This window comes from Lagenorhynchus albirostris, chromosome 6 (assembly GCF_949774975.1).
Source record: "Lagenorhynchus albirostris chromosome 6, mLagAlb1.1, whole genome shotgun sequence".
NCBI classification, from domain to species: Eukaryota; Metazoa; Chordata; class Mammalia; order Artiodactyla; family Delphinidae; genus Lagenorhynchus; species Lagenorhynchus albirostris.
The window spans coordinates 34,865,097-34,880,244 of NC_083100.1; the positions used below are offsets into that span (position 1 = coordinate 34,865,097).

Genomic DNA, 15,148 nt, shown 5'->3' on the forward strand with positions numbered 1-15,148 from the left:
TTTTACATTTTTCATATTTAGAGCAGAGCAGAGATTAAATCTAACATTACCACCTTGGTGACCAAAAGTTCTCTGATAACCTACAAATGAGGAGAAGGACAGCAGGCCCAGCCAGGCTGGTGGTGACACCTTTGCTCCCCAGCAGGTCTGTACCTTCTTTTCTGTGACGTATGGTCTTTGTCATGACACATTCTACTTATAATTATGAATGCAACAAAGGAAACCCAAGAATTTCCTTATTTGATCTGGGACTTTCATCTAGCATTTTTCTTAAGTAAATTAGATAGTGATCTAGAATGTTTTACTATGATAAAACTTCAGGTACCCACCCCTCTTGTTTAAAGACACAGTGAAATGTCAATTTCTCTTCCACACCAGTTAGCAAGGCTGGTGGCCTCTTCTAGGAGACCAGTGGCCTCAACTGGAGGCGAGCAGGGGCGCTCTCAATTCTGCAGTGTTAGTGAAGGTTTTGCTTTCAAGGCTGTGGGCTTACTGCTGTCTGCACTGTCATCTGATAGGGCTGTTCTAGGCGGTGGCAGCAGACTCCACGCTGGCCCCCACCTCCCCGTATTCACGTCCTCATGCAGTCCGCTCCCGCACTCTACCAGGGGTGGCTTGTGTGGTCAGTAGGATATGGCAGGAGTAATAGTTCATCACTCCGAGACTAGGCTGACTCTGGCTTCTGTCTTGGGTTTTATCTTAATCACCCATACTCTCTCTCTCTCCTTTTCCTTTGGACCAATCCCTCATGGGGAACCAGCTTTCACGTCCTGAGGACACTGAAACATCCTATGGAGAGGTCCATGTGGTGAGGAATGGAGACCTCTGGCCAACAGCCAGTGAGAAACTGAAGCTTCCTGCCAACAACCACGCAATGCAGCTTGGAATCGGATTCTCCAGCTGCCACTGAGCCTTGAGATGACTGCAACCCTTGGCGGTAGTCAACAGCTTGGCGGTAACCACATGAGGAAACCCAAGCCAGCATCACCCCAATAAGCCACTCCCAGGTTCCTGACCCTCAGAAATGGTATCAGCTAATAAATGTCTGTTAAAGCAATTCCATCAATATGAACAGAATTTCTGAAAAACAGGCCACAGGGAGGTCCCTTAGTGGGATGTCACATTATGGCCTTTTGCCTTGGGGTGATACCTAACCTGAGCCTCAGATCTAGCTTTTATGAAGACATCTGATAAGGCTGTCTCATGCATCTCTTAGGATTGTTCAGTTAGGCTTCCCTGGTGGCGCAGTGGTTAAGAATCCGCCTGCCAATGCAGAGGACACGGGTTTGAGCCCTGGTCCAGGAAGATCTCACATGCTGCCAAGCAACTAAGCCCGTGCACCATAATTACTGAGCCTGTGCTCTAGAGCCCGCGAGACACAACTACTGAGGCCGCATGCCACAACTACTGAAGCCCTTGCACCTAGAGCCCGTGCTCCACAAAGAGAAGTCTCTGCCATGAGAAGGCTGCGCACTGCAATGAAAGAGTAGCCCCCGCTCGCTGCAACTAGAGAAAGCCCGTGCACAGCAACAAAGACCCAACGCAGCCAAAAATAAATAAATTGATATAAAAAAAGATTGTTCAATAAATTATAAGAGCACACCTTAACATTTAACACCAAGGCTAATTATTACCCTGTTCTTAGATCTTAACAAGACCAAGGCACATGCAAGACACAAAAAAACCCAAATGATTAAGTTTTCACCAACATTTTCTTCGAGGGAGGGGGGATGCAGAAATCAGTTAGCATGAGAGGACTTTCTACTGAACTCCCTAACACAGGACAGCCTACTGTAGCATGAAAAGCATGCTTAGAGAGATCATTGTCTTGCCCCAGTCCAAGTTTCCCCAAAAGTAATCTGGTTTGAATCAGAATCCTGACAAGCTAGATACTTGAATGGGCAGATTCAATAAAGGTGTAGGTTCAGTAAGGGTGTATATAATTTCAAAGATTAGGCTGACTACAGTTTAAAAACATACAGGCTGGAGACATATTAAATGAAAACTTATATTTGATCATAATCCAAGATGCAGTCACGAAGGATGTTTGGAAATATCAAGAACCAGAGCTTGCCTCTGGGTAGCTTTTGGGCAGATTATCACATGACAGTTGTGAGGGTATCACAGTCCCATTTAATCCATCGATGATCATTTATTGTTATTGATAGTGGCAAGGGACTTCATTTACCCTCAAAGGCCCAGCTACAAGAGGAGAAACTCTGAGTCCTTGAAGCAGGAGCGTGTGTGTGTGTGTGTGTGTGTGTGTGTGTGTGAGAATCTGTGTGAGCATCTCCTCATAGCTTTTTTTTTTTTTTTTTTTGCGGTACGCGGGCCTCTCACTGTTGTGGCGTCTCCTGTTGTGGAGCACAGGCTCCGGACGCGCAGGCTCAGCGGCCAGGGCTCACGGGCCCAGCCGCTCCGCGGCATGTGGGATCTTCCTGGACCCGGGCACGAACCCGTGTCCCCTGCATCGGCAGGCGGACTCTCAACCACTGCGCCACCAGGGAAGCCCCATAGCATTTCTTAAAAGCATAAGGATGCTCTTAAACTATCTATAAAGCAGGACCTAGCTGGACAAAAGATATCAAAAGCTGGCCACTAGCTCCCCTGGGCTGGCCCTTGGCGCTTGTTAGCAGATTGTGGATGCTTATGAAATCCTTCAAGAACGCCATATGGGGCTTCCCTGGTGGCGCAGGGGTTGAGAATCTGCCTGCTAATGCAGGGGACATGGGTTCGAGCCCTGGTCTGGGAGGATCCCACATGCCGCGGAGCAACTGAGCCCGTGCGCCACAACTACTGAGCCTGCGCGTCTGGAGCCTGTGCTCCACAACAAGAGAGACCGCGATGGTGAGAGGCCCGTGCACCGCGATGAAGAGTGGCCCCCGCTTGCCACAACTAGAGAAAGCCCTCACACAGAAACGAAGACCCAACACAGCAAAAATAAATAAATTAATTAATAAACTCCTATCCCCAACATCTTCTTAAAAAGAAAGAAAAGGATGCCATATGATGGCATTTCATGGAAGAGGAAGCCCCCTGTAGGCTGTGTTTCTACATCGAAGCCCCCTGTAGGCTGTTCTTCCTTGAAGCCCCCTGTAGGCTGTGTTTCTTCCTTGAAGTGATTTTTTTTCCTGATTCCATTTGGAAGAGCAGGGGAAATAAAGAAGAGAGGCTGCCAGTTGTTTTCCACATAAAACACCGAGGCGATTGCTGAGCTTCTATCTTCCTTGGTAAAACAGACAAATTATCCTTAGGCCGATTACATGGTGCCTCTCTGGTGCTCAGACAGATGGAATATGTGGAAAATAGATGTATCTAGAGTTCAACTTGAAGACCTTCCCAATTGGTACTGACCTTATGAGCACCTGTCAGACAGTCTATCTCAACCTCGGAACAGGCAGCTCCATAAACAAAGTATTCGAAAGGACGGCCTTCGCCTGTCTCCCAGTTCATGTTCGACTCATAACCCCTGGAGGAAATAGAATTCTTGAGGAGCGTTGTTAAGTGATCAAGTCCCCTAATTGCAGACCACAATGATTAAACAGACCCGTTAAGAGCTGTGCTCAATTTGTATGCACAGCAAACCAGAGGAGTGCACATGTACAATGATGTGTAGCACATAATACAGGCAATAAGTCTGCTGAATAAATAAATACTTACTTCTTTCTTATTAAACTTGCTTTGCCTGATAAAAACATGAAGCCACTCCCTACCACTGACTCCTTATGCTTGGAAGTTAACTGCTGACTGTCTGGATGTTCATCCTATTGCTTTGGCTAATATGGGGTCATGTAATCCTATCGTCATCAGATTTGGGGGATTCCACCTGGATTTTACACCAAACACTACATCAGAGGTGTAGTGGCAACACGCTTGCCGGTTCACCCATCTGCTGGCTCTAGGATTCAGCCTTCTGTGTGAGGGATCAGGCCCCTTGGCTCTCATTCTGTGCCACTACTCTGGTCGCTCCATCAGGCACCATGGCCTGCTCTGTTCCTAACTGTTCTTTAAGAACACCAAACAAATGCCACGGTAGAAGACAAGCATAGGCCAGCAGCTTGCCAGTACTTTCTACCCTTCTCTCCTCTGCTCCGCCCAGTCTGGAGGGGCTTATTCCTGAGAGCCAATTCCTGATAGCCTGGGACTCCCATGACAAGTGACAAAGAGACAAAATCAGGTATGACTCTCTATATCACTCTATTCTCTGATGGCTTCCACTCTCCATTAAAATAACTCGATAAATTGACAGATTCTTTTCCAAAGTGTCTGAGTTCTAGTTGTGCCACATCTTGACAACACACAGTTATTGTCAAATTCTTACATTTTGCCAGTCTAGAAGGTGTGAGATGGTATTTATCTTATTATGGGTTTAATTTGCATCCCTTTTCCTTCATTTCCTAACTTAAGGGACACACTGAGTTTTCAACAAAAGGTCAACCACTGTTGTGGGTTCCAGGCACTAACCCCCAGGTTAGTACTTCCCAGTATGATTTGAATCATCGATTCAGCTGTATTTTATTTCTGTGTCTATTTTTTCCCAGGCTTCCTGGAAATTTGGATTAAGTAGCACCTAAATGTTCTTTATAACAGTGGGTTAACACAAGGTACAAAATCATTTTTTGCCAAAATGGCAAACAGAAATGAAACTTCCCCTCAAGATACCGCTGCCATTTTCCATAGCATGCGACCGAAAGGACTATTTACCTGAAGTATCCAGTAGCTGAAAGACTAATGCTTTCATCAAAAGCAGCCTGTGCCTGGAAAAGAAGAATACAACGTGATGCGATAAAGTTGTTTAAAGTAAGAATCACTCGAGACTTCAATATTAATTTTACTCTGTGTTAAATAAAGTGATCAGTAGTAATAACTAGGAAGGACCAAGTTTAATTTATTCCTTTCAGCATTTTCCATCTCTATAGGCATTTATGGTTCACTGCTTGTAGGAATAGCATTTGTTCAATGCATATCATCATAATAAACGACTCCCATGGTATGTGACACTTACAGATTGGACTATTGGGGACAACACATGTTCTGCTTATGAAGAATTTCACTCAGTCACCTGGAAAGACTTAGCCTATTAACACAGAACATTTCAGGAAAAAATGGGTGGTCAGACATTTAATTTTAATATCATGTATCCATAACAGACTTAGGAGAGGGGTACAATCTTACTAAATTGTACCATTTACACCAAAAGGGTTCTCCTGACTCTGCAGTGTACACAGTTGACTAAGATACAAAATGATGCCCCCAAGTCTGAGAAAGAAAAATGTGAGAAGTGCAACCATTACAGAGGAAAGTGGGCTGAATGGCAGCATTTTTTGATGGTGGAGGACTGACTCTCTTGCACTGCATCTCTCTCCATCTTTCTCCAACCAGACTCTCCCAGGAAGCACTGGGCAAAGGGCAGAAATAAATATGCCCAGAAAGGATTGAGAGGATTCATAAATATGAATTATAGAATGAATCCTAACTCTATGGAATAGCAGGAACCATTTCTAAGTAAGACTCTCCAATGTTATTTCCTCCAGACCAGTGCTTTAATATGAGTTGACATCCTAGAACTGTCAGCCTTCAGTGGGTATCCATTCCACACCACCTGGTACTTTAGAACCTGTTACTCTGAAAAGTTTCCTAGTTGACTTTAGAATGTGTGTCTTCTCATCCAATTAGATTTTAGGTAGATGAAAGGAAGCAGTTGAATATTTCCATTCCATTTAGTGCCTACTACTTGCTGAATATATACCCAAATGGCTTGGTTTCCTCTGTCTAAAGAGCGCTTATATGATTTTTACTTTTATAAAAGGATTCTACTGTTATCTTCCAATTTTAGGAACAGGGGAACCCCCCAAAAAAGAATAAATAGATGGACTGCTATTATCTAGAAAATACCTAGATTCCTTAGGAAGAAACATTAATTAATTCTTGATTAAAACAAGAGTTCTGGACACAAGAACCATCTTTTCTCTAATAGAGAATTGTCCCAGATGTAGGAGTTCCTCCATCATGCTGTGATAACATCGCCACATGCCGAGAGCCAAGGGCTTCTATTGATCATGATGTAACTGCAGTACCTTTTAATGTGCCCTTTCTACTGGTATTTGATTCACACGTCTCACTCTCCTCTCTCCGTTTTTTTCCTAACATACAACACAAAGTAACAGTGGTTCTCACCCAGTCTTTCCAAGTGCCTCCAGGATTCTTGCTGATGATGGGTTCAAGGCGTTTTAGAAGAGTTTGACAAGCATCCTAGGGATTATTTTTTAGTTAAAATTATGATCATAATGTCACGAGAACAACAATTTCAAAAACACACTATTATGTGCTGTTATATAGGCTTATTTAAGAGGAGAAGGAAGACACCAACCCCGTAAGAGGTGGGGTGAAAGGTCTCATGGAGTTGGGAGTGAAGCATGAGCTGGTCTTAAAGACAGACTGCCTGGGATGGGGGCCGTGTAAGCCCTGCTAAGCGGTCAGGACTTAACAGAAAAGCTGTTGATAAACCACTGGTCACTGTTTTTAAGCACAGCACGGTCAGATTTATTTTGTGGGAAAGCTTTCCCTGGCTGCAGGAAGCCAGAGTGAAAGGCAATGAAACTGGGGTGGACAGACAGAGGCTCGCGATGGCCCTGACAAGAGGCGCGAGTTTGAACCAAAGCAGCCGTGGTACTGCAACCTGGAACTGGAAAGAGACATTTCTGAGTAGAACTGATAGGGCTTGGGGACCAGTGAGCTGTCAGGAGTGAGGGAGAAAGGAGGTGGCATCTCCCGCTCGGGAGAGTGGCCAGTCCTGACACTGACTGAGCCCCCGACTGGGGGAAGGCGCAGTTTTCCCCAAGAGGGTGTGGGAAGGAGACAAGAGCTGGGTTGATTTGCAACATCTTCTGAGCTCCAGCCTTGACGGGGTTCATGATTTGGGTGCCACTGCAACGATTTTTACCTTTACTGCCAACCCATTGAGATCGGCCACCACGGAGCCTCCAGAGATGTTTGCATTAGGGACGGTTTCTGTGCTTGTTCCCCGAAGGTGGATGTTGGACAATGGCATCCTTAATTCACGACTGGCCACCTGGATTTTGGAAGAGATCTTCTTTCACTTTTCTTTGGTTAGTCATAGACCCGTGCACTTAGCATACGATAGCATGTGTGTGGAACACCCCCATGCCCGACTGGAACAAGCGGCAGGACCACGAATTCTTCCAGCCACAAGAAGTTCCTCTTGTCTAAGACCCTGTAGCTAGTCTGGCCCGCCAGCCCTGAGCACACTTTCTTGTTCTTTGACTTTCTTTTGTGCAATAGCACCAGGAAGAGGAGGTGAGGCCCCAAGCCAAGGCAGGAAGAAATGTTTCATGTTTTCATCATCATGAAATCAGCATCTTCAAGGCCCCTCCTACCTCTGCACTCTGCAAAATTCTAGCAAATCTGACTTCATCAGAGAGGAGATGCCTTATGCACATTTCTGGAGATGCTCCAGGAAGAGAGCATTTCTGAGAAAGGACAATGGCTTTGTTAAAGCAGCTGCACCAACCAGAGATCCCAGAAGTACATGGTGCCAGTGCCACTGGCCAACATAAGGACTTAGCTGGCTGCTAGGTTCTTCCTTTGTGTTTAATGATGGGGCAAAATCATACTACTCATCTCAGCTGGTTCCACATTCTCTTTCCTGCTAGCAGTATGGCTTAGTTGAGTTTGTCCACAATTACGACAGGGGCATAAGGCATACAGAGCCCTCCCCATCACTGGCTTTCAGAAGACTGCCTACACAAAGTGCATAGGCTTAGAACAGAAAGGTTTCTGGCGGCCCAATAAGGAAAACACGGAAGTCTCACCCCAGAAAGGGGGACAGGTATGACCACACAATTCTCAAGCGAGTGATAACATGAAATAAAACATATATTCAGCACCTCTATGATCAGAAAAGTGCAAATTAAAGCAATAATGAGATACTTTCCTCTATTAAATTATCTAAGTTTTTTTTTAAACAATCCATAATGTACAATGTTGGGTAGTGGTGTAACGTGATGGATACTTTCTGGAAGACAATTTGGTAACGTGGCGAGTGACTTAAGATATATTCTGTGACCCGGTAATTCCATTCCTGGAATTTATTTTAAAAAAAAATCATTGGTTTGATCACAGGCTTATGGACAAAAATGTTCACTGAAGTGTTCAGCAATTGGGGATGGCTAAATAAATTATACAGACATATACATGCAGCATTAAAAATCATGATTGTAAAGAATTCTTAATGACAGGAGGAAATGGTCACTCTATATAAGGATAGGTGAAAATCCAGGATATAAAATTATATAAAAAGAATGCTAGTGATTTTTTGAAGAAGAAAAAACGTCAAAATAGAGAGACCCCAAAACAGTGATTATTGCTAAGTGGTAGAATTGTGCAGGGTTTTCTAAAATAATGTTTGCCTTTCAAATGTTTTATAATCTGTAATATTACAATAACTAGCAAAATAGAAACAGTAGCTAAAAATTATTCTAAAATAATTGAGCGAAAAGAAAACTGGTAGTTCGGTTAGAAATATCAAATGTGTTTTATACTATCAGTTGTTCAGAGTCCTTACTATAAAAAGGGCAAGAGGGAGATGCAAGAGGGAAGAGATATGGGAACATATGTATATGTATAACTGATTCACTTTGTTATAAAGCAGAAACTAACACACCACTGTAAAGCAATTATACTCCAATAAAGATGTTAAATAAATAAATAAAAAATAAAAGGTTGGGGAACCCTAAAAAAAAAAAAGAGGCATTAAAAAAAGGGCAAGAAACAATGCAATACATGAGAATTTCTAAATCTTTTTATTGCCCAGCAAAGGTTCAAAAAAGACAACACACTTGTTAATATATCCAAAGGAAAGCAGCAAATGACCAAACAACCTTCTTTAGCAGTAAGACAACCAGAGGCTATTCTACCACATTCTTTCAGGAGGGTCAGTTACAAAACTGGCTTGTTTACCCAGTTTCTGTGAATAGCTTAGCAGTTGAAGTAGTCAAAGCTAAAGTCTCCTATCCTTCTTATTTGGGAACAGAAGATGTACACTCCAGGTTTCTCTCTCCTACACATATCTACAAGCACACATCCGACTTAATCCAATTATCTGCATTCTTACCTGAATCATTTTAGTGTGGACCCCCTGCCCCATTTCAATTCCACCATGAGTCACCAGCACAGACCCATCTAGATAAATGTGAACCAGGGCAGCAGCCTAAGCAAAAAAGATGAAAACAGTTGCCACGATCTTTTTGATTGACATTATCACATATCTTGTCAATTAGAAAACCTTTTCCCCGTAAAGCATCCCCTCCCTCCTTTCCCTATCTGCCAAAATAAACGCAGACCCTTTCCCCATTGTCCTGAGAGCACTGAGCAGAGCCAGGGCAAGGCTGGGACAGGTGCTGCCTCATGATCATCCCACAAGAGGCCAGCTTGTCGCTGGATGGCTGTGAGTCTGGGGCAGGATTAGGCTGCTTACGCTACTATTTCCTCAGTAGAAAAGCTGAGCGCACTGGTACCTTCAAGGATCCCCCCTACCCAGGGTGGAACAATAATCTGGATTTGGGTGTTTTGGGGGAGAGGGTGTCGTCAGTTTTAAATGCAAAGTTAAGTATAGATAGTTTGGGGAAGAAGGAAGACTTGTTTACATGAACACTTATCCCCATAGTTGTAGGTATGTTATAGAGAAGCAAAAATAAAAATCCAAATAAGATGGGGCAGATAGACATTACATTTTTGCTGCAAAATGAGCTAAGCCCACCCTCAGTCATCTTGGCCCAGAGTTATAGGGCTTTAGAGTTCGAAGAGAACTTCGAAGTAATCTTATCTAACTGCACAGCTCCCACAGGAATACAGAAGGAACCAAACAGCTAACATAGAATAAAAGGCTGCTGTGGTCAGAAACACCCAGGCTCTAAGCTAAGCATGTTTTACAGTCGATAGGAATGTGCCTTCTTGCCAAGTCTGCCTATGCTAAACTAGGGGGTATGGAGATGGGCCAGGAGACTGAGATATCCCAGGAGACTGCAGAAAATGTGAATGGCGTCTTCACTTTGAGTCTCCAGTATACGAGCAATATTAACATCATATGGTCCTAGAGAAAAATACTTCTACTGGTTCCGCTGTGATTCAGGGGGTCTCCACGGCACACCTTTACTGCTGCTCAACTGGGACATGTCAGCCTCTTAGATGTAGTCTAGGCCAGCCAGGGGTCACTAAAAGCTATCGGCTAGGTTTCTTAATATCTAAGCTTCTATGCAGAGTGGCATAATAATCTAGGATTTGTAAAGGCAGGTCTTCAGAAAATTCTGGTAACAAGCTAATTTCCATTTAATGAAGCTAAAATTTTTAAGCCTTGCTTTACTCACTTAGATTACTTATAAACAACCCTGGTCAGAAGTGAAAGTCAAAGGAACTGCATGTCAATCACCAGATATGCCCAAGGAAAGGAGTGCATTCCTAGATCGATTCTTTGCCCACCAGAAGGACCTTTAGAGCCACCTGTGGGCCATGGGCCACACTTGGAGAGCTGCCTCTTTACTGGCATCCAAAGGTTCACACTACTCTAGCAAATGACACGCAGAAGCCTCTAGCATTCCAAATCAGGCACTTTGACAGTGAAAATGGGCTCTATTTACCTGGTCAGCTGGTATAAACTAGGGATGTATTGAGAAAATGGGGACATAGGAGCACTTTCTCTGAGGACAAAGGCACCTACACTCACAGCCCAAGGGAGAATCTTAGAACCTTAGGAAAGGCATCGTTGCCAGAATAATCATATCCAAGTGCCTTGGGGAGATCCAGCAGAGCACGTTTTACTGTCTGTTGACATATCAGTCCTGGAAACACTGTCTTGTGCTCCTGGTCATTTACTCTCTAAACCTCTAAACAATAAAGATAAGGAGTGACATCCTCTACAGAGCACCCGGGGCGGGCTGCCCAGGGGTTATGCACCAGACGGCGGGGGGGGGGGGGGGGGGGGGGGGGGGGGGGGGATACCAGCTGCAGCGGCTGCTCCTGGGCTCTTTGTACTCTGCTGGAATGTAAGCCCCCTGAAAGGAAAGTCCATGTCCTAAGGCATCCTTTGCAAAGCCACATAGTAACTCATGAGTAGTAAGTACTCAATAGAAGTTTGATAAATGAGTTGGCAACAGCATAGCCATTTAATCTGTTCCTCAAGCTTGTAGACACTCTATCTGGCCTCCTTGGCTCTGCCAGCAATTCAGAAGTTGCTTGTGGGTGAAATGTGTAACTGGCACATGTGATTGAACTACAAGTACAGGGGATTGTGCATTTCATCACGTGTGACCCCACTGGCAGCAGCGCTCTGCCTGTGTGTCAGGGCAGCATTTCTGTCTGAGACTACTGAGTAATTGTCCCACGTGCTGCTGCAGGCTTCTTGGGCCACTTACAATGTCGAATTCGGTTCAGTTAAGTGGTACCACCGGGTGGCTCATGGTTAGCGCCAGAAAAGATAATTCTGCAAAGCTGCATCTGCGGAATCAGCACAATTGGCACGTGGGAACAGATAGTTGTCCAATATAAACTTGGAACTTAGTCTGTGAAATGTAAGTCCTCAAGCAATGACTGCTGGTGTTGGTGAGACATGAGCTTTGACCCAACAGATTCCCAGAATGTCTCAGCCATTCAAACGTTTGAGTTCCTCTTCTGTGCCAGGTGCCGTATGAAGGCCCTGGGAATACAGAGGTTCATTAGATACTGTGCGCACTTCAGTGCTCTGTCTAGGAATTAAATATAATGCAGGTGAGGCACGTTTGACACCCTCAGCTGTTGGGAGCACAGTCTTGAAGTCAAGTCCTTGTTCTACCACTCACTAGCTGGATGTCCTTCTGTAGGAGAGCGGACCTCTGTGGGCTTCAGCTCCCCCTTCTCTGAAACAGAATCACACCAGCCAACAGAGGGGAGATAGGGCTTAAATCAAGTGGGAAATTGCAAATCACCCAGCCTAGGGCCGTAGACGCAGAAGGTGCTCTAGTTCCACCCTGTATCTGGTTTGCTTCAGAACAGAGGCTTTCAGCGTATGGCTTCCAGGAAGCAGCCCGAGTGATCTCAAACTCCTCAGTTCAACTCTGCAATTCAGCCCTAAGCAAATGTTTTAAGCACAGAAGCTGGTTTACAGGGAAGGATGGGAGGGGATGGTGGTGGTGGGGAAGGCGTCTCAGGAGCCTTTGAGAATGAATCTGTGCTGCTGGCTGTTGTCTAGTTTCTTCCCAGCTGAGCTGAATCCCACCTCAGTTCCCCCCAGAAGGTGCTATGGGGGAGCAGCTTGACGTAGCTGACGAAGCACAGCTTCTGGAGCCTCTGAGACCTGAGTTCCAGCACCGGCCCCGCCTCTCACCAGCTGCGGGACTCTGGACAAGTGATTTAAGCTCTCTGAGCCTCAGTTTCTCATAATTAACATAAGGTTACAAATCTTATAGATTGCCCTGAGGGCTGAATGAGATAAAATCTAAAAGAACTTACAACATAGTAGGTGCTCAGTAATTACCGTTAATTTTTATCTACCTTTTGAGAAATTTCTGATGAGGGAAATGGGACAGACCTAGTCTCCTGTGGAGGCCAGGTATTAAGTAATGGCAACCATTGAATAGAGACAGCCTGCCATGTCTACCCACAGCCTAACGCCCCCAAATTTCCAGAAGATTCATATACAATGGAAATTGTTTTCTGCATGATCCTGGTCGGTGTACTCAAGGACAGACGGCCCAGACTGACCTCTTTGCTGGCCGCTGGCTAATCAGTTTGCCCCAAAACTATATACAAAGAGTCACTGCTCGCTAACCCTTTTCTAGGGATAGTTTTCCCCCTTCCTTTCCTTTTTAATAACCTTGTTTTTGCCTTTATTCCTCAACCACAGCCTCTTGACTCTCTCATCTGAGTAAATTGTAGGCAGATGACTAAACAACATCTGTGCTGTTTTGCCATCGTAAACAGGAGAGGCATAGGAAGGCTGCACTCAGATCGCCACTGTGTTGTTATATGCCCCTCTGCGTTAACCCACCTACAATCAAAGCTGCATGAAAACGTTCTGGTGATTTCATCCAGGCTGAGTCAGGATAGATGGGTGAATGATGGGTGTGGAAACGGGGGAAGGGCCTTCCTGCCTGCTTTTCCTGGCCTCCCCATCACACACGGCCTACACACTAGTGCTCTCCACGGCCCCACCCCCACTTATCCCTATTCTGTCAGCGCTCAAAACACACACCTGCTGTACCTTCTTCACGGTTCAGCCAAAGGCGTGAACTCTGCGAAGGGGAGGGACTACAGTTTTGAGGGCTCTGCCACCTCATCCACATGTATGTACAGATACACATACGGACACGTAAGAACATAGGGAACAGGGTTTCCACGTCCCTGCTGTACAATGAGCGACAATAAAGACCACCAGCTGTTCGGGGTAAGTTCCACTCAAGAATGAAGAGGTGGAACCTGCAAGTGAGGTTTAGCAACCGAGCAGGGAATTCATTTAATCAATTAAAGAAAGTAAACAACAAGAATAGATTTTTCAGGACTTCCCTGGTGGCGCAGTGGTTAAGAATCTGCCTGCCAATGCAGGGGACACGGGTTCGAGCCCTGGGCTGGGAAGATCCCACATGCTGCGGAGCAGCTAAGCCCGTGTACCACAACTACTGAACCCGTGTGCTGCAACTACTGAAGCCTATGCACCTAGAGCCCGTGCTCTGCAACAAGAGAAGCCACCGCAATGAGAAGCCCGCGCACCGCAACAGAGTAGCCTCCGCTCGCCCAACTAGAGAAAGCCCACGTGCAGCAACAGGACCCAACACAGCCAAAAATAAATAAATAAATTTATTAAAAAAAAAAAAGAATAGATTTTCAGTCCTCCCCGTGATACCTTTAACGGCTATAAAGTGAAAAAAAACTTCTACGATTGTTTGAAAAGATATTTAAATGATTTATTTTTCTGGATGTAATTTTCCCCAGCCCACCAAAAATGGGAGGAGCACCGAATGCCTTGCAGCTTTTGTTACTATTCCATTTCCTGTTTCTATCTCACAGAATCAGAGTATCTGAAGAGGAGTCTTGGGGGTCATTGGTCTCCCAATACTTAAGTATTTTATACTTAAGTGATATGGGCCCACAGTGAGCTAATTCAGCTGTTCAATTCCAAGGCCAGGAATAGGTGCTGGGTCTCCCAATTTCCCAGCAAGAATGCTTGTCACCAACCCTGGGGAAGTGGGCAAAGTAGCTCTCGTCTCCTCTGGAGAAAAACTAGTTGGACGGAGCACAGCTTTGGGGAAGTTGAACAATTAGATATTGCAACCATATGGCTAATCCACCTTAATGGAAAGTTTCCTCAACACCTTTTGATTTGTCTGTTTGGAGAACTGACCTGACCAGCAGCAACTGATCCAAGGCCGACAGGAAACTTCAGGGGGACCATTGCCAGCCCCTTCTTCTTCCAGCAGTTCTCCGAGTTGAATTTTTCTACGGCTGCTTTCCTTAGGGCGTAGGAAGACATGGCCATGCATTCTTTCCAACACTGGATCAGGTTCTTGGCATTAATCTCTTGTTTGTAGGGTGTTTGATCAATTTCCTTATACATGTTTATCGTTCGGACCTACAAAAGAGAAGGAGATCAAAAGTGTTGGTGGGGCACTAGGCAGACATAGTCTCTCCCACCCACTGTCCTCCTAGTCAAATTCTGCTCATCATAGAAAACCCAAACTGAGTTCAATCTACTCCTTGCTGAAGCCTTTCCCAACACATAACATCTTCCTCTTCCTCTACTCAGAGCCTCTATCAAATGTGTTAGCACTTATATGCCTTCGATGCCACTCTTGTGGAAGTTCAGAGGAAGGACTCTTTTCCTCATGTTTCTTATATAACTCAACAGTGCAGTCCAGGTACACCGTGGACTCTTAATTCCAGTTGTACTTGTGAGTATCTGTTGAAAGGTAATGCTGAATTTAATTCCAGGCTACATGATCCGTGTGATTTCAATTTTCAGATGCTGAGGCAAGAGAAGACCACTCACTTCCAAACAGGAAACTATGAAAGTTTGTTTAAATATAGCCCATAACTAGGATGAAAAGCCAATTAAGTGATTCTATCCCAGGATGTCTGAAGCAGAGTAGAATTCTTACTGAAT

General features: G+C 44.9%; 1 protein-coding gene and 1 long non-coding RNA gene across 2 annotated transcripts in view; one reads left to right on the forward strand and one right to left on the reverse strand.

Annotated features, from left to right (window-relative positions):
- The window catches only part of LOC132522184 (uncharacterized), an 87,336-nt gene extending 85,639 nt beyond the window's left edge, over positions 1-1,697 (forward strand). The window contains exon 7 of the long non-coding RNA XR_009541100.1: positions 761-1,697. This is a non-coding gene — a long non-coding RNA (uncharacterized LOC132522184). The remainder of the gene's footprint in view (positions 1-760) is intronic.
- The window catches only part of AOX1 (aldehyde oxidase 1), a 70,337-nt gene that overhangs the window by 5,361 nt on the left and 49,828 nt on the right, over positions 1-15,148 (reverse strand). Inside the window, exons 26-31 of the mRNA XM_060152363.1 lie at positions 14,390-14,617; positions 9,134-9,229; positions 6,944-7,072; positions 6,178-6,252; positions 4,705-4,757; positions 3,355-3,469 (exon numbers count right to left, since the gene is read on the reverse strand). Of these exons, the coding sequence (XP_060008346.1) occupies positions 3,355-3,469; positions 4,705-4,757; positions 6,178-6,252; positions 6,944-7,072; positions 9,134-9,229; positions 14,390-14,617 (696 nt within the window). The remainder of the gene's footprint in view (positions 1-3,354; positions 3,470-4,704; positions 4,758-6,177; positions 6,253-6,943; positions 7,073-9,133; positions 9,230-14,389; positions 14,618-15,148) is intronic.